The following is an 18737-nucleotide window of genomic DNA, read 5'->3' as shown; positions in this document are numbered from 1 at the left end:
CGGGGCGGCGAGAGTCCGGGGAGCTGACAGGTGCAGTCCCCGGCCAATGGCGGCCCGGGGCCCCGCCCCCGGCCCCGCCGCGCGCGCCAATCGGCGGCCGCGCTGCGCTTCAAGTGCGCGGAGGGGCGCGGGGCCCCAGCGGCGCGCTCGCCCGCGGCTGCAGCGCTGAGCCCGGCTCCCGGGCCCCGGCGCGGCGAGCGCTCTCGTGGCCTCCGTGAGGGCGCGAGTGAGCGCGGCCCCGGCGGGCCCGCCCGGAGGAGGCTTTCGGGCCATGGTCGCCCTCGGCTGAGTTTCCGGCGGCCACTTTGATTACCGGCAAATAATCGTAACCATACCGAGCCTCGGGGCCGGCGGCCGCCGCGCACGGACTCCGCGAGCCGGCACGCGGCCGCGTCCCGCACCGCCCGGCGCCGATCGCCGGCCCCTAACGAGCCGATGGAAAAGTCCAAAAATTTCCGCATCGACGCGCTGCTGGCCGTGGACCCCCCGCGAGCGGCCTCGGCGCAGACCGCGCCGCTGGCCCTGGTCACGTCGCTCGCGGCCGCCGCAGCTGGACCCGGCAGCGGCGGCGGTGGCGGGGCGGGTGGCGGGGCGAGCGGCAGCTGCAGCCCTGCGTCCTCGGAGCCGCCCGCGGCACCCGCCGACCGCCTGCGCGCAGAGAGCCCTTCGCCGCCGCGCTTGCTGGCCGCGCACTGCGCGCTGCTGCCCAAACCCGGCTTCTTGGGAGCGGGCGGCGCGGGCGGCGCGGCGGGCGGCGGGGCGGGCGGCGGGCCCGGGGGGCCCCACCACCACGCGCACCCCGGCGCCGCCGCGGCCGCCGCAGCTGCGGCCGCCGCCGCAGCCGCGGGGGGCCTGGCGCTGGGGCTGCATCCGGGGGGCGCGCAGGGCGGCGCGGGGCTCCCGGCGCAGGCGGCGCTCTACGGTCACCCGGTCTACGGCTACTCGGCGGCGGCGGCGGCGGCCGCGCTGGCCGGGCAGCACCCGGCGCTCTCCTACTCGTACCCGCAGGTGCCGGGCGCGCACCCCGCGCACCCCGCCGACCCCATCAAGCTGGGCGCCGGCACCTTCCAGCTGGACCAGTGGCTGCGTGCGTCCACCGCGGGCATGATCCTGCCCAAGATGCCGGACTTCAACTGTGAGTACCGCGTAGCCCGGAGCCTGTGGAGCGAGGAGGAAACGGGGCGGCGACGGGGGTGGCGAGTATGGGCAGAAGGGTCTCCCGCGCATCCTCCGCCGGGCATCTCCTGCCCCGGCTCTCTGCCCCGAGCGAGCTGTGGACGCGCCCCCAGGCCGCCTCGGCTCCACTCGGGGCCTGCGAGGACTCGCGCGGGCTCCGCAGCGTGGGATCGCCAGCGATCGAAAAAATGGCCACGCGCGGTCCTTGTTCTCTTCCTCTCTTAACGGGAAGGGGCAGCTGGAGGTGTAAGACTAAAATCTAATGATTAACTGGCAGGCTAGAGGAGAAGGAAGTGGTGGGGGAAGGCGAGCCGAGTTAGGCGTGCCTGGGAATCAGAGGCCACCGAAACCAGGGCTTTATGCTCAAAGAAACGGACGTGACTTCGGTCCCCCATTCTGGGCTCTGGAGAGACTCCGGGTCCCTCCCAGGAGAGGGAGAGCTCCCAGAGTAGGATAGGAGGAATGAGCCTCAAGAGGCTGGAGACGCGAGGCTGGAGACGCAATGCTGGGGCCCTTATGGGGCTGTGTCCGCCTCTGGAAGGCCCCAGGTCCGGGGTGGGGTGAGGTCCAGGAAGGCGGGTGGCCCGGTCTGAACCAAGATGGCATGCTCCAGCGGGCCAGAGATGCACCCTCCTACTTTGGGGTATTCCCTAAGGGGCTTTGAACAGCAGGCGCCCACCTCGAATTCAGGGCGCCCAGCACAGCACGAACCCCTCCCCAAGACCGCAGCCGGGGAGGGCTGGGCACCCCCAAGCCCAGAGCGCCGGCCTGTGAGCGGAGAACTCGCCACTCAGACAGGACACCTCGCCGGGGCCTGGGTCTCTCTCTTGGTGCGGGCCGGCTGGGGCCCAGGACTGGAGCTGCAGAGAGTGTGGATCTCCGGTCGGCTTGCTGCACCCAGGCTCGATCAGTGGAAGATGCGTGAGGCTTTATGCTTCGAGCGGCCAAACACCCAAACAAAGAGACCCCATTATTTCCGTCTGAGTGAATTGGTTTAGACTAGAGACATGCAGGCATGTGGGGGGAATGAAAAAGAAAACAAATAAACACTTGCCATAAATCAGATTCCTCTGCTAGAAGCGATGGTTGTGACTAAACAGAGAAAAGCTAGGATCCCACAAGGCTGGAGAAGTCACAGCGGGGTGAGAAAAGCCTAGCATGTGCGCTGTTTGCCCTCCGTGCCCAGGCCAGCCCGGCTCAGCTCCTAGAAGGCCCTGATAGCCACCCTTCCCTTCCATGGGGTCACCCCTCCCGGCCCCAGGCCAGGCAGAGGGCAAGCTGGCTCTCACATCCACAGCTTCAGGCACATCTGAACTGCTGACCCGGGTCCACCAAACCCAGGGAGCCCTCGGGGCCTGGCCTCTGAGCCCAGCAACTCCTTCTGATGAAATGCCACCCAGCCATCTTCCACTCTGACGGCATCTCGCAGCACCTGGCAGGCTTAGTCTCCCGCCATGGGGGCCCCGGAGGGAGGGGTTGTGCACACTGGCTGCCCCCCTCCCCCAAACTGGGTTCCCTGGCCACCCGGCTGTTTTCTCAGGCCTGCATGGAGCCCAAGGCTGCCCAGAAAATCGACTAAAACCCCATCGCTTTGCATTCTTACTCCTAATCTTGACCCGGAGGTAGCTAATTAAAACCCAGCCAGCTTTAAGTTCAGAGAAGGAATCTGAACACCAAGTCCTAAAGGGCAATACGAACAGGCAAGGATGCTGGAATGGGTTCTCACTGGAAAACCTGTTTGGTTTCAACTGGTGTCTCAGCCATCGGATGGCATTTCCCAAATGGTCCCTTCAGAGCCAGCGTTTTAATTAAAGTTCTAATGTATTGTCAAGTTGGGAATTCGAGGCCTTGTTTAACTAAAGCAGGGGGCGTGGGCCTTCCCATAAAGCAAATTGCCCATCCCAGGGGAGCCTGGGCTGGCCTGCCCGGGGCTGGCTGCTTCTTTCCTTTCTTTTATTGTCTAACACTTGTCAGGCTCCTGGGAAATCAAGGGAAGTCTCGTTTTGAGGTCATAAAATTCTCTGTGATGTAACCGTGTGAAATTATGTAAATGAAGCAGAGAGACCTCCTTGAACACACAGAAAGCCGGGTCCCCTTGGGCCCAGGCCTTTGATTTGCGTCATGAGAATTGTCCTGAAAAGCTCCCAGTTGCCCCGGGCTCTGCCGCCGGGACTGGGCAGCGTTGTCAGAGAACACTACAGGAGGAGCACATGCTTAGGCCCAGCATCTGGCCCTTTTCCTCCCTCCTCCCTTCGTCCTCCTTCTCCCCCTTTTCTCCTTCTGCTTGTTTTGTATGTAAGGAGGTGGTGGTGGGAATTCTGCACCCGGAAGAAGCAGGAAGTGATTCCCAGGGCCTGTGTGGGTTTGGGCCTGAGTTGGGGGGGAAGTCGCTGGGCAGAGCATGCAGGGGGTGGTCTCTGGGTTTCTGCTACTTGCCTTTCTGTCCACCTGCTTTCCACCAACGCTCACCCGAGGGGGCAAGCCGAGCCTGGTCGATAGGACACCAGGCCCTGCCTGGGATGAAAAGATTTGGTCTCATTAAACCCAGATGGTCTGGGTCCACCTGGCGGTGGGGTCCGGGGCTCCAGGGCCTCCCTGGGGAGGGGTGCTGACACTGAAGACTGAGCAGCAACCCTGCAGGGCCCAAGCAGTGGGCAGCGGGGTATGGGGGGCGCTGCTGGCCCTGGCTTGCTCCAGCCTCACGGCCTCTCCCACCCCAGCCCAGGCGCAGTCCAACCTGCTTGGGAAGTGCCGCCGGCCCCGCACCGCCTTCACCAGCCAGCAGCTGTTGGAGCTGGAGCACCAGTTCAAGCTCAACAAGTACCTGTCACGGCCCAAACGCTTTGAGGTGGCCACCTCACTGATGCTCACCGAGACTCAGGTATGCTGCACCCCCCACCCCGCACCCACACTGCTGGCACGTTCCAGCCTCCCAGGGACCCTGTCCTGTCTGCACATCCTTGCCTCCCGGGGACCCTGTCGCCCCTGCTCTCTTCACCCTCGGCCTCCCTGGGCACCTGGAGCTGCTCCTGCTGACCTTGACGGTGTGGATTCGCATTTCCCCGAGTCCACATCTCCCCTCAGGGTTCCTACGCCAGGGTCTGATTCAGCTGGTTCTGGTGGGCCCAGGAATTTTCACGTGCACACACACATTCACGCACACACCCTGTTTGGTAGCGGGGAGTCCTCAAGCCATATTAGAGCAATTTTGTTCGTTCCGGGAAGAGAGAGGAGGGGGCATCTTGAGACTCAGCGGCGGGCAGCATAGTTGCCCTGACCCTTCCCACGCAGACCAAGGATGCGGGTAGAAGACCTCGGGGGTGGCGGGGGTCTTGGTTTGAGCTTCCTCAGAGCCCCCAGCCCGTGTCAGAGTCTTCCGGAGCTCCTGAGCCCTCTAAGGGGAACCTCACCCGAGCCCTGGCGATGGCGGGCGCGCCGGGCCAGTGCGCAAGCAGGTGCGGGAGCCGGGGCGCAGGAGACGGACCGGCAGGGAGGGAGGCGGCAGGCCTCTCACGCCGCGCGCGCCCGCAGGTGAAGATCTGGTTCCAGAACCGGCGGATGAAGTGGAAGCGCAGCAAGAAGGCCAAAGAGCAGGCGGCGCAGGAGGCCGAGAAGCAGAAGGGAGGCGGCGGCGCGGGCAAAGGCGGCGGCGCCGATGACCCGGGGGACGAGGAGCCGCTGGGGCCGCCGGCGCCCGGGGACAAGGGCGGCACACGCCGCCTGCGGGACTTGAGGGACAGTGAGCCCGAGGACGACGAAGACGACGAGGACGAGGACCGCTTCCCCTACAGCAACGGCGCGGGCGCGCGCGCCGCCTCCTCCGACTGCTCCTCCGGGGCCGACTCGCCGCCCCCGCGGCCTGGCGCGCCCGGCCACCAGCCCCCGCCCCAGTAGGGGCCCCGCCGGCGGCCCAGAACGCCGCGACCTCACCCGCGCCCCCAGGCCCGCGAGCCGAGGCGCGAGGTCCTGGGGGCTGCCCTTCTGAGTCCGTTTTCAAGGGACGGAGAGAGGGAGGCCCAGCAGGTTCAAACTCGAACTCTTTTGTTCTTTTTAATTTAATTTGGCTGGCGTTGGGGGGAGGCGTTTCTGAGAAGAACCGACCATCGGGGTGCCTCCCGGCTCCCTTCTTCCCGAATGGTGACGTCGGAAACCTGCAGTGTTAAACGGCCTCCGAAACCTGAAACCTTCTCCGGATACGCCGTTCTTCTGAGTGTTGGAAAAAGAAAAAAAATGTTTTGTGCTTACGTATATTGGGAAGGGGGGAATTTATGTAATGAGCGTTCAAACTGCTGGACATCCCAAAACTGTATTGTCTTTATTTTTGTATATTGTATTTATAAATATATATATATAAAGAAATGTCTACTTACGCATGCTAAATTATCATTTAGCTTCTGCCATCGACCACGATGGAATGTAAAATAAATTGGTTTTTTTACTGGATGAGAGTGCAAGTCTTTTGAGGGGAGTTGTGAAAGCAACAAAAAAGAAAGTTTTACTGTTTTTGTTGCTGAAATGATGGGGTGGGCTGTATTCCTGAGTTGACAGCAGAAGGTGAAAATCAGAATGGCGAATGGGTGTCAGGACGGCCACCTCCTCCCGGCCCTGAGGCCAGGGGTGGGGGGAACTATATTCCGGCTGCTGGGGGAGGCGCAAGTACCAAATGTCGCTAAAAGTCCCCGAGGCCAGGTGTCAGCGCGCGTCCACGTGCCGGCTCACATCTGTCGCGGATGCGAGCATCTCAGAGGAGTAACTCTGGACGCCGCGTGTCTGTTTTCCTATTTCTATGAGGATCTTCTATCTTCGCTGGCGCCCCAGACGTGGAAACACACTGTGAATGTTTCAGAAAAGGAGCTTCAAATGACTACACTGGTCTCCAGGGTCCGTTTGGCCGCGGCGCTGCTTGCGGGATGGCCTCGGACAGCGCGGCTCGTCTCCTCTCCGACCCCGGCCCTCTTTCCTGAAGCGCCTCGAGCCGGCCAGGGCTGGTTTTCCCGGATCAGTGCAAACGGCAGCCTGCGAGGACCGCAGCGGAAGGCGAGAACGCTCCAGCCGGGCCGCGGCAGCTCTGGGTTAATCAACGCGGCCGCGCGTCATCCATCACCGGCAGAGCCTGGCCCTCGCCATGTGCGGCACACATGCCCGCGCGCCCTCCGCGGCGCCCCTTCCCCCGCGTGACCGGCCGGCCGCCCCCGGTCCGGAGGAAACAGGTGAGCCTGGGCCCTGCTGCTCCCCGCTTCAGCTGCCTCCCCCGCTCCGGTGTCTCACTCCTCGTCCGCACCTGGGCTGGGGCGCGCCCCTCCCCCTTCCCTCCCCCTCCGCGGGCCCCCCTACTCCCGGCAGATAAATGAGTTCAGAAGGGCCTGCAGTTTCATTTGGGTGATTACCGCGCGGGCGAGCGGGGCCACTCCTCGACTTCAGGGCCGGGTGAGATTAATATCCTCGCTGGCAGCTCATTATCACCCCGGCTCCTTCCATAAAACGCGGGCTCAGCCGCGGCCGGGGGCGCGGTGCTGCTGGGAGCCGGGCCGGCGCAGCTGTTGGCGCGGGCGGCCGGGCGCGGGCCTGGCCGCCTGGGGTCCAAAGGTGGGGGAACCGGGACTGGGTTTGCAACTGGGGGGAAAGCCCGAGAGCCCCAGGAAAGGGGTGGGAAACGGGGAGGGGGGAGAGACGAGAAAGACGCCTTGGGGCTTAAGGAAACCTGCCCTCCGTGTGCATCTCGCTGTAATTTCTACCACATTGCTCAAGTTCAGCCTGAAGCCATCTCGGCCCGGCAGGCGGCACATCTGGGGGATAGTCCTCTGCGCCCCGCCTTCCGGCCTGCCGGGCGTCGGCGCCCCCCATACCCCGTCTCAACACCGCCCCCTCCCCCGACCGGCGGCGGCCCTGGAGCGGGGTGGGCATCCGGCCTCGGCAGAGGGTCGTTGCCCCATCCCAAGGCCGGACCCTCCTGAAGCCCAGGAACCGTTCGCTCCGCCGGCGACAGGGGGCAGAGAGCAGGGCGGGAAGGCAGAGTGGTGACGACCCCCGCCCCCGCCCCCCGGCGGAGCCAGCCCGGCTTGGCGCGAGGACTTGGCGGCCGGGAAGGCGGGACCCGCCCGCGGCCCCAGCGTCTCCAGCCAGCGGCTTAATCGCGACTGAATTTATCTCGCTAATAAATTTAATGATCAATTCGTTCTTGTCACAGTAGCTCTTCCCCAAATCAATTATAGCAAATTTAAATATAATCACTGGCTCATCCTCACCCACTCCGGGCACAGCGAACAATTCATTCCGCCGAGTGAGCGGCCGCCAGCCCCGCTCCGCCGCACTGAGGGGAGAGAGGCCCTGCCGCCTGGAGGACCCGGGTCCCAGGACCCCGAGCCAGGTCCCCTCAGCCGGGCCCCGAGGGGGACGAAGCACTGCTTCCAGACAAGCCCGGCCTGGCCGTCGGGCGGCCGGGCGGGCCTCCGGCCGTGGAGCCCCAGTGCCCGGGGGGCCTCTCCGCCGTCCACCCGCGAGGGTCGGCCCTGCGGACCCTGCTGCCTCCGACAGTGCAGCCCCGCCCAAGGCAAACCCTGCCTTTTGGGAACCCTGCCGGCCCCTGTTCATCCAGGGCACCACTCTGGGCGCAGGTTTTCTTCACCGTGGTGGGAGGCGGGGTGGTCCTTAGTTCTCGTCGTGGGTCACTGTCTCCAGGGTGTGTGAGAAAATGCGGTTAAAGCTCTCTGTGATTGAGACCCAGCGATCGCAGGTCCAGCCCTCACAGAGCTCCGGCCCAGGGTCCGAGGCCCTGACCAGCCTTATGCTCAGAGTCTAAAGTGCAGAAATGGCTAGAAAGTCGACAAAATGGGGCTCTTCCTTTCAGGTTGCCTTCCTGCACCCTGCACCCAGGCTGAAGTCAGCCTGGAAGGATCAGCAGGAAAGACGATGACAGCAAAAGCAAAGGAGATGATGTCAGCAGTTAGAACTGCAGCAAGGGAAATGGCCAGCAGGACCAGAGGCAACCTGGGGAGGAGGAAGGCATTGGCAAATCAAGTCTCTGATAAGGGATTGATACCCAGAATATGTAAAGAACTACGGTTCAGCAACAACAAACAATTCGATTAAAAACAGGCAAAGGAATTCAAAAGGCATTTCTCTGGAGAAAATGTACAGGTGGTCCACGAGCGCAGGAATTCGCATCACCAATCGTCAGGGAAATGCAGCTCAAGGCCACAGCGAGCTCTCACCTCCTGCCTGTTAGGGTTTATTATAGAAAAGAGAACAGAGGATAACAAGTGTGGGGGAGGATGTAGTGAAATTGGATCCCCCCAGCACCGTAGGTAGGGATGTAAAATAGTGCGGCCACTGTGGAAAACTGTATGGAGGGGCCTCAAAAAAAAACAAAACCCAAGAACAATAAAAGCCTAGAATTACCATATGACCCAGAAACCCTACTTCCGGGTGTGTATCCAAAAGAATTGAAAAGGATCTCGAAGAGATATTTGCACACCCATGTTCACTGTAACGTCACAATAACCAAGAGGTGGAAGTCACCTGAGTGTCAACAGATGAACAGATAAGAAAATGGGAGCCACATATAAATGGTGGAATAGTGTTCAGCCTTTAAAAAGAAGGAAATTCTGACACCTGTTACAACAGGGATAAACACTGAGGACATAATAGTGAAACAAGTGAAAGTGAAGTCGCTCAGTCGTGTCCGACTCTTCGAGACCCCAGGGACTGTGGCCCACCAGGCTCCTCCGTCCATGGGATTTGCCAGGCAAGAGTGCTGGAGTGGGGTGCCATTGCCTTCTCCGAATAGTGAAATAAGCCAGTCACAAAGAGACAAATACTCTAATTTGTACACAATTCTACTTATATGACTTCCCCTGGTGGCTCAGACGGTAAAGCGTCTGTCTACAATGCGGGAGACCTGGGTTCAAGCCCTGGGTTGGGAAGATCCCCTGGAGAAGGCAATGGCACCCCACTCCAGTACTATTGCCTGGAAAATCCCATGGATGGAGGAGCCTGGTAGGCTACAGTCTATGGGGTCCCGAAGAGTCGGACACGACTGAGCGACTTCACTTTCACTACTTATATGTGTGTGTGCTCAGTCGTGTCCGACTCTCTGTGACCCTGTGGACTGTAGCCCGCCAGGCTTCTTCGTCCGTGGGATTCTCCTGGCCAGAACACTGGAGGGGGTTGCCATTTCCTCCCCCAGGAGATCTTCCTGACCCAGGGATCGAACCCAGGTCTCCTGCATCTCCTGCATCATCAGGTGGATTCTTTACCACTGTGCCACCTGGGAAGTCCATCCTACTTATATGTGGGATCTCAAATAGTCAGATTCTTCAGTGACAGAACATAGAAAGGAGGTTGTCAGGGGCTGGGGGCGGGAGAAAGAGGATGTTCAGTTTTGCAAGATGAAAAAATTCTAGGGCTCTGTTGCACAGTATGTGTATAGTTAATGCTACTTACCAGACCCTTCCCGTGGCTAGGATGATCAGAGGATAGGCCTCCTTCCCCTCCTCGCTCATCCCTCCCTCCCCCTCCTCCCCTCCCTCCCCCTCCTCCTCCTCTTCTCCCCCCACCCCCATCGCTCCTCCAGAAAGGGCTCGCTTGCTGTAGAACACCTGGATCCCGGGAAGGCTGAGGAAGGGAGCCCCGGCCCCCCAGGACTGGAGCGGCACGGGCCCCTCTCCCGCCACCCCCTCTTGGTGTGGGGAGCCTGGTGCACCCCAGGCCGGTTCGCGGGCATCCAGGTTTGCGTCCTCCCCTGTGCCCCCACCTCACCCCCCGCAGACCCCGGGCAGGGGACCGCGCCTCGGGGGTGGGGGCCCATGCGGGGAGGGGCCCCGGGGTGCAGCGCCGGGTGTGGGAGGCGTGGGGGGGCTCTCTCTGCCTGTGGCCCGCGAGCGCCCCCCGCCCGTATCAAAGTCCTGCGGTGCCTGGTGTCTCCCTCAATAAAACTAATCCTTTCGGAGGTGTGACTCAGCCCAGATCGCAGCAGTGTTCCAGGCTGCAGGCAAATATGTTTTTCAGATTTGGTTTTTATGGTCGGATTAAAGTTTATTTTCCATAATAGGGCACCTAATAAAACTCATAAAGCCGGGTCGGGGCTCCAGCTGGTGGCCTCGTTTAACACTTTCACTTCGTAAATCACTTTACGACGTGCCAGGTGTGTCCCCAACGAGAACCAGCCTGCGACCCCCGGATCCCCGCCCCCGCGCCCCGTCCCGCGCAGCCCTCGGGGTCCGGGCCGGGCGGGCCAGCCATCGAGGGTCCGCGCCCCGGTCCCTCCCCTCCTGCACCCCGATAGGCGGCGGGGGACCCCCAAGCAGGCGGGGAGGGGGGTCGGGGCCGGAGGCGGAGGAGGCCCCCGCGCGCGCGCCCCGCCCGCCGGCCCCGCGCCGACCCTGCATTCCACGGCCGCGCACCTGGCCGCCCCGAGTGTACACAAGGTGCCGGACAATGTGCGGCTCCCCGGCCATTGTCCGCGGCGCTGGGCGGGACAAAGGTGCCCCCCGGCCGGCGGCCGCGGCGAGGGGCGGCGGCGCGGTTTACCCAGCTGGGGGCGGAACAAAGGGCCGCCGCCTTATCGCCGCCAGGCGGGTGGGGGGGACCGCGGGCCGGGCGGGGCGCGGGGTCAGCCCGGGGGCGCGGGGAGGGCCGCCCGAGGGGTGGCCGCGCCCCCTCGCGGAGCCCCTGCCGCCCGCGGGGGGCTCGGGAAGGGGCGGCCTAGGCGCCCCACGGGGACCCGGGGGCTAGAAGAAAAGCAGGCTTGTCTGGGGGCGGAGTTGGTGCTCCGAGTCTGCGAAGCTGCTGGTGGTTTTTTAGTGGGATCACCTTCCGATGCAGAGCCGTGGTTCCAAGCACAGGTTTTCTTCTGTGCTGAAACAGCACCTTGGAAAATGATACACAGAAAGAGTTAGAATCGCCCTGGCTCGGGGGTCTGCGAGGAGAGAAGGGCCCGCTTTCCCGTGTCCAATCTGGGGGACCCCGAGGGGTTTTCTGGGGCCAGTCCTCCTAAGGGTTAGACACCCACGCCAAAGGTTCTTAAGGGAGACACCAGAGCCTGAAGCTTGCAGTTGAGTTTTTAAATAGCTAAATCTGTAAAGGAAAGGTAACGTGTGTGTGTGTGTGTATGTGTGTGTTACCCTGGGTCTGCTTTCCTGCTTTGTACCTTTCGCCACCCTGGTTCATTTATCCTGGTGATTAATTTATTGGGGATGGGGAAACTGTCAGATTCCCACAAGCCCTGGGATCAGGCACCTGTGTGACACCACAGCCTTTTCACCTACAAGAGATACTAGCCAGCCCAGAAAATCCATCAACCACCCAGTCGTTTGGCAGATTTAGAACAGCTGCTCTTCTAGACATGGTTCTGAGCACCAGGGTGGGTGCATGGATGAGTGAAAGACAAAAATCTCCACTCTCCTCGAGTTACACAGTGGGAAGGGAAAGACAAAACTGACTCACACTAAACTCGTGCATCACATAGTGTAAGAGGTATGTGAACCCGGAAGGTGTCAGGTAAAAAGTGACCCTGCTAAGTCACTTCAGTCGTGTCCGACTCTGTGCAACCCCAATGCAGGAAAGTGAAAAGTGAAAGTGAAGTCACTCAGTCGTGTCCAACCCTCAGCGACCCCCATGGACTGCAGCCTACCAGGCTCCTCCGTCCATGGGATTTTCCAGGCAAGAGGACTGGAGTGGTGTGCCATTGCTTTCTCCGAAAAAGTGATGCTACTGCTAAGTCACTTCAGTCGTGTCCGACTCTGTGCGACCCCATAGACGCCAGCCTACCAGGCTCCCCCGTCCCTGGGATTCTCCAGGCAAGAACACTGGAGTGGGTGATGAGGGAGGTCCAAAGCCTCCATCACCTGAGATGCAGGACCCATCTTCTCCTGCACTGTGGGAAAGTGAGGAAGTGCGCTGTAGCTCAGGCTGCCTGCCTGTGAGAGAAGAATTAGAGACCTTTAAGAACCATACAGGGTACTTATCCCGGGTCCAAGCCATCAGATACTCACTTCTTGATTTAAAGTGCTTGTAGTCCTGATGGCGGAGTCAGTCTAGAAAACAGAGGTGCGTGTGTGCGTGGTGGAAGTGGGAGTTTGGAGACAGGAATAGGTTTCAGGTATGTTTTCCTCCCTTCTTTGTTTTCCACTGAGATGTAATTGACTTAAACCATGGTATTAGTTTTAGGTGTATAGTGATTTCTTAAGTAATTCAGGCCTTTAAGACCACTCTGGAAAATAGAAGAGAAAGCTGCAGTTTTCACGTAAAAGGTTCACTGCCAATTTTAGGGAGTCTGACCCCAGACACAGAAGCTTCCAGACCCCTGGGAGCAGGACGAGGTCTGGCGTCCCCCTGCACGGAGACGCCTGTGCACTGCCGGGAAGCTGGAGGCAGGCCCTTCACACCCAGCACGCCCCGCCTGCAGGGGCCGTTGGAGCAGCAGAACTCGGGTCTCCCTGGCTCACCGTGGATGTGGAAGCCTGTGCATGCTTCCAACCAGGATGCAGGCCCATCACCGCCCCCCCCGCCCCGCACCAGTGTTCTGTGCCCAGAGGGCCCCGTGCCCCCATCTGTAGGAGGAGGACCGGGTCGTCCCCATCTCACAGGAAGAGAGAAGACTTCGACAGCTGAACCCGCACCGGGCTGCACCCGCAGGCTCACGGGACAGTTACACAAACCAGCCCTCAGCTTCCAGAGCCGCAGGCCCGGGTGGGACGCAGAACCAGTCCTCGAGATCCACTGAGGATCCTCGGGGTTGCAGTTCAAGGCTGGTCCGGGGGAAGGCCGTGGTGGGTGCGGTGTGGGCTGGGGAGGAAATCTCAGGGATTCCAGGGACTCGGGAAGCCAGGCTGAGAGCCAGGAGGCAGAGGTGCAGGCGATACCTGGGCACTTAGCAGCTGGGCGGCCTTGGGCAGGGGCGTGAACTCTCTGTGCCTGAGCGCCTCGCTTGGGAGAGTGGCAGCACCCATCTCCTGGGGCAGCTGTGGAGAAGGGCATGCACCGTGAGGAGGGGCCAGAGGAGGCTCCCCACGTCAGCCCCCCAAGCCTATACCCTCTTGCCTGGGGGGTCCCTGCTTTCTACTCACTGCCCTGCTGGGCTGGTCGGCCAGGTGTCACGCAGACCCAGGGCCACTGTGTCCACACCACGGGATCATTCTCTTGGGGACTCCAGCCGAATGGAGAGAGGGACAAACAGAGAAGGAGAAAGCGTGTGAGCTGATGGCTGCCTGGGAACCTGCCTCTCTGGGCAGCCCGAGCCCTGAGCCTCCTTTGGTCCAGTGGGCATGTGCAGATGGGATGTGCCAGGGCCTTGGAAAGGGCTTGTCCACCCGCTACCCTGGAGGGGCAGGGGCCAGCCAGCTGGACTCAAGTGACACGCAGGGCGACCGCAGGCCTGGGAGGGAGCCCCGAGTCCCACCCGAACCGCCGACCCAGACAGAGACAAGCTGAAGGCGGCTGCTGCAGGTCGCTGCGTCCAGGGCAGCCTGTCACCTGGGAGAAGCTGTCTGAGGTGTGGCCACACGGACGCCGGGGTGAGCTCTGGCCTACTGAAGGCTCCTGGACCCCGATGGAGGTAGTATTTGTGGAGTAAGTCTCATCTGCTGACTCGGAGCCAGTCTGGATGGAGGACAGAGAACTGCAGAGCCGGGCTGTCCCTGCCGTGGGCCTCAGGGCGGAGCAGGCTGTGGCAGGAAGCCCGGGTGGATCCCCAGGAGTGGGCAGCTCCCTGGAGGTGTCCACACAGCCCGCGCTAGTCGGTGACCGTGGGGTCCTCATTCTCAGCGCTGTGCGCACCCGCCGAAGCCTGTAGGCTGCTGGAATGCAGGGGTGGAGTCAGCGTTCATCAGTGAGGATCGCGGTGGGGGGCGGTCCCCAGGGGCAGGAGAGCCCGAGGGACAGAAGTTCACTCTGTCTCCTTCCACCTGGGCCCCTGGGGCTGGGCTGGTGGCCCTGGGACCCCCCAGGTGCCCAGGCCCTTTATCACGTGGCTTTCCCTCTGTGGTTCAAGATGGGGCTCGGGAATCCTGGCCAGCCAGATGGAGGGCGGTGTGCGTCCTTCCTGGGGATGAGAGTGTGGCCCCTTCTTTCCCTCCCCTCTGGTGAGAAGTCTCTCTGTTTTAATTTGGGTGTGCTGTACGGCTTGCAGGATCTCAGCTCCCTGACCAGGGATTGAACTGGGGCCGTGGCAGTGAAAGCCCCAAATCCGAACCACGAGGCCCCCAGGAAACTCCCCGGTGAGAAGGCCTGATGCCCCCACACTGAGCTTTGCCGGCGGTCAGGAAGTCTTTATTTCCATCTGTGCACAGGCCTGCGTTTCGGTTGTGTGTGTGCGTGTGTCCAGTCACATCACAGCATCGTGTTCCCCATTTCTCACCCCAGCCTAACTCTGTCCTGCTTAAACACCAGCCTCCCCAGCCCCCGACCCGGGAACCTGTGCTCTGCCGTCCAGCTCTGAGAGTCTGCCTGGTCTGTTGAATGAGTAGGTTGTGGTCCTTTCAGACACTTCCCACAGCATCCCCTGTAGGTCTGAGCACGTTGAGGGGCTCCAGTGAGTGAAGCTGGTTTTCCCATGTCTCCTCCCCGGTGTTTGAGCCAAGGGCTCCGGGTCACATCTGTGCTCCCTCTCATCCTCCCAGTGCAGGCCCTGAGGCTGAAGCCGCCCTGGACACCACACAGGGCCTGCCCCAGTGCCGCGGCCTCCGCCATCGCCCCCGTGTCCGAGGGCCTCCCCACCGGCCGCCCCATCTGCCCTGTGCCCAAGAGTCCAGGGGCAACAGCTGGTGGCCCGGGTCAGGAGCCCGGCAAGCTGACTCCTGTGCACCAAGGGTTCCTGAGGCCTGACCGACCGGCCGTCACGGGCACCAGTACACGCTGCTGCCCAGGACGCGCCCAGGAGCCCAAGGGCAGGGCAGCCAACAGAGCAGCGGTCAGGAGGCGGGGGCCAAACGTCTCGCTTTGAAAGGTTAGAGCCAGTGCCCCCACGACGTGAGTCCTCCACTGCATAGCACCGGGAGCTATGCTCAGCAGAACCTGAATATACATATATACACACATACACACACGTATGCTTAGCAGTATATGATAACCTACAAGGGAAAGAACCTGAATATACATATATACACACATATACATGCATGTATGCTCAGTAGTATTCATGTTATGGGCTTCCCTGATGGCTCAGTCAGTAAAGAATTTGCCTGCGATGCGGGAGACCTCGGTTCTATCCCTGGGTTGAGAAGATGCCCTGGAGAAGGGAAAGGCTACCCACTCCAGTATTCTTGCCTGGAGAATCCCATGGACAGAGGAGCCTGGTGGGCTACAGTCCTTGGGGTCACAAAGAGTCGGACACAACTGAGCAACTTAGCACAGCACACATGCTCAGTATTATATGATAACCTACAAGGGAAAAGAACCTGAATATACATATATATATGTATACACACACACACACGTATACACACACACACATACACATGCACACACATATACACACGCACACATATATACACATGCACACACATATACCGACACACATATACACACACATATATATACACATGCACACACACATACACACACACACCTACATATATATATACACACGCACATATACACACATAAGCACACACATACACACACATATACACATGCACATATACACACACATATACACACGCATGTGTAACTGAAGCTGTGCTCACGCCCAAAGCTTACATGATATTGCAAATCAACTCTACTTCAATAAAGACAGTTTTTAAGAAAGTCCTCTGCTACATTTAAAACCAGCAATATTGGCGGGCTCCATAGCTCTCAGAAGTCTTCCCACTACCTTGACATATTTCCTGTTCCTATTTTCACAGGTAAAGGAAACACCTGAATTGTCACACACTGCATTCTTGGCAGCTTTTCAAAACTGCTTAAAATAGTCCCAGGTTTTCCCAGAAGCACCAGGGGTGTCGTGACCCCTTGGGTCTCCTCCCAGCAGCACCCTCCCTGCGGGTGGTCTGCCCCCCCGGGGGGGCCATGGAGCCGTCCCAGGGCCCCCACACTGTGAGGCCTTCCCCTATCTTCGTAAAACAAAGTAATTCGCTTTTAATGACTGCCGGTGTTTCCTTTCCCAGTTCTGTTTGAGCAGATAGTGTGGCGGGGGCGGTCCCAACGGGGTTAAACCACCGCGACCTTCATAATCAGGGAACAGAAACAAATTGTGTTTACTCACATATGTGACCCAGTCTCTGGTGCCCAGGTGCCCCCTAATCACAGGTGGGGTGATAATATGTTGCTTTTATCAGGCCTCTCACTCACAGGTAACAAAGTACTTTATTATCCCACCCAGCAGGGACAGGGCCCGTGGTCACATGGTGTCCGTGGCCTGGGGCACAAGCGGTCTCCCTGCTGGTGGCCCCGCCTGGCCCCCCAAGCCTGGAGATGGGGGTGGCAGGAGGTGGAGGGAGCAGAGCCCCCGCGGGTCCCCTCTGCGGTCTCGACAGGCACTGTTGGCCGCTGCTTTCAGGAGCCACGTCCATGGCCCCGGCCCCCCTGGGCTGGACTGACCTCAGCGAGAGGCGTGACCAGCTCACGACAGACCCCCATCCGCGTTATTTCTCTGCCCACTCGCTTCCCAGGGCTGGGCCAGGAGCCTGCACGGAAGCTCGGCAGGGAGGTGGCTGGAGCCCACTGGTGTCGGGGAGAAAGTGGAGGCCTGCGCCGACCTGGCAGACCCGGACCTGGTTTCCTCCAGGCCTGAGTGGCCCGGCCTCCAGGTGGGCAGGTCAAGCCCCAGATGCGAGGCGACTGGACGGGGACATGGAGCACAGCTCCACCTCGGCCTGGTCCTGCGCACATGGCCCGTGGCTCGCGAGCATGGGGGCGGTGGGCCTCGCTCCTGCTGCCGTGGGCCGTGCTGTGCGGACAGACAGGGCGCAGGAGCAGACGGCCAGCCCAGCCCCGGGGTCTGCCCTGTGTTTCCCGCTTCTCTGTTTCAAGGCTCTGGGGGGTGTTCGTGGTGGGGCTGGCACACCTCTGTTCCAGGGCCGACCCGGGGCAGGCCGCCTCGGCCTGGGCAGCGTTAGTGAGCCCTACAGTCACTAAAGTAGTATGCGGACTCTGGCTGGCTCATCAAATCTGATTAAGAAAACAGGTTTAAAAAACAAAAATACTCATTGTCCGTCTAAGTCAAAGAGCGTATGGGTTCTCATGACCACTATCTGCGTCTCTTACCTGCTAGCCTGGAACCAGACTGAAAAGTACTTCCTCCCCCAGTGAAAAGTTCGAGGGCAAGGATAGAATAAATCTCAAATAATCACGTTGTATTTTTGATGGGTTACATAAGCGAGGTCTCTGCCCCGGGCATGTGGACTGGCTTTTCTGCACACAGTAAGCCCAGGAGAAGCACTTGGGGAGGCTGGGTTTCTGAGAATCACGCCCTCGGGCACACCTGCTCGCAGTCGGCTCTTGGGAGGAAGTCGGAGCTCTGGCTGCCGGGTGCAGTTAAGTAATGATCCTAACAGCACTCGGGAGGCCCGCCCTCGGTTTCGGACGTGTGGTGCTGGCACTCTGCAGGCGGACTCGGAGCCGGGCTGGCCCCCAGCCCGGTTTCCTCTTGCGCTTTTCTGCAAGTCTTGTTTTACTCTCATTAAGGATAGTTTCCCAGAGATAGTAACAATGTCCTGAATAAGCCAAAGGTATTTAAGAATTATAAAGTAGATTCAGACGGCAGATTGGGGATTGAGGAAGCAGAATGCCCTTAGACACACCCCCTCCCCAATGTGCGCTTTGGGGAGAAGCAACCACAGGGACACTCCAGCCTCAGACGACGAGCAGGCGCCTCCTTTGTCCAGGTGAGAGGCTCCCTGGGGGCTGACTGACCCACGAACACAGCACCAGGCCCCCTGAAGGACGCATGGCTCATCTTAGGCCATAAAATCTCCTTCTCCTGCAAGGTAGATGTGCCTGCCCTCCTGCGAGGTCAGGCTGTCCGCGGAACTGATAAGCACGGCTTCTTTGGTCAAGTTACTGATGCAGACTCGGGAGGGTGGCGGAGAGGGAAGCCGAGTGTGGGGACAGACCCCACGTCCCTGCTGGGGACCCTCGGGGCCCGTCCGTGGGGCCACTGGACGGTAGCGGGTCCCGCTTCCCAGCGCTGCTCGTCCGAGAGCAGCCCCCACTGAGCTCTTGGGGTGACCGACCAGGACAGCTGGCCACGCTGCCTGTTCTCCTAAGTGGGCAGTGATTCAAGGTCTGTGAAAAGAGAAACAAGAGGAGCATGGAGTGACTTCGTGGTTAGTGAACCATCCTGAGGCTCAGAGAAATTACCGCTGCCATTCCGGGCACTCACAGACCTACCTGAGCAACTAGAGAACACACAGATGGCAAAGCGGCTTCACAGAAGGGGTGGCCGCGCTGCGGGCGTGGGGGGAGGCTGGCCTGAGCCGGCCAGCCCCGACGCACTTCGTCCCTTCTGCACCTCGTGCCTGAGCAGCTGGCAGGCTACCGGAGCGTCACCGTCGCTGAGGCGAGACGGGAGTGCTCAGGGGCCGTGCCACGAAGTCTGCTGATGAGGGGGTTGGAAACTGAACCCT

General features: G+C 60.7%; 1 protein-coding gene across 1 annotated transcript; it reads left to right on the top strand.

Annotated features, from left to right (window-relative positions):
- Positions 1–143: 143 nt before the first annotated feature.
- Positions 144–5619, top strand: MNX1 (motor neuron and pancreas homeobox 1). The gene is made up of 3 exons (XM_006061412.4): positions 144–1135; positions 3897–4057; positions 4708–5619. Exons 1-3 carry the CDS (start codon positions 436–438, stop codon positions 5068–5070), a joined length of 1224 nt encoding a protein of 407 aa, XP_006061474.4. The 5' UTR covers positions 144–435; the 3' UTR covers positions 5071–5619.
- Positions 5620–18737: the final 13118 nt, after the last annotated feature.

This window comes from Bubalus bubalis, chromosome 8 (genome assembly GCF_019923935.1).
Source record: "Bubalus bubalis isolate 160015118507 breed Murrah chromosome 8, NDDB_SH_1, whole genome shotgun sequence".
Classification (NCBI taxonomy): Eukaryota; Metazoa; Chordata; class Mammalia; order Artiodactyla; family Bovidae; genus Bubalus; species Bubalus bubalis.
The sequence above is the reverse complement of the archived record's forward strand: the minus strand, read 5'-3'. Positions and strand labels throughout refer to the sequence as shown.

What these genes read in the sequence shown, in the direction of transcription:
- MNX1 (XM_006061412.4), top strand. Translation starts at nt 436, where the DNA reads ATGGAAAAGTCCAAAAATTTCCGCATCGACGCGCTGCTGGCCGTGGAC. An exon ending in CAAGATGCCGGACTTCAACT is followed by an intron (nt 1,136 to 3,896) that starts GTGAGTACCGCG and finishes CTCCCACCCCAG; the next exon opens with CCCAGGCGCAGTCCAACCTG. An exon ending in TGATGCTCACCGAGACTCAG is followed by an intron (nt 4,058 to 4,707) that starts GTATGCTGCACC and finishes GCGCGCCCGCAG; the next exon opens with GTGAAGATCTGGTTCCAGAA.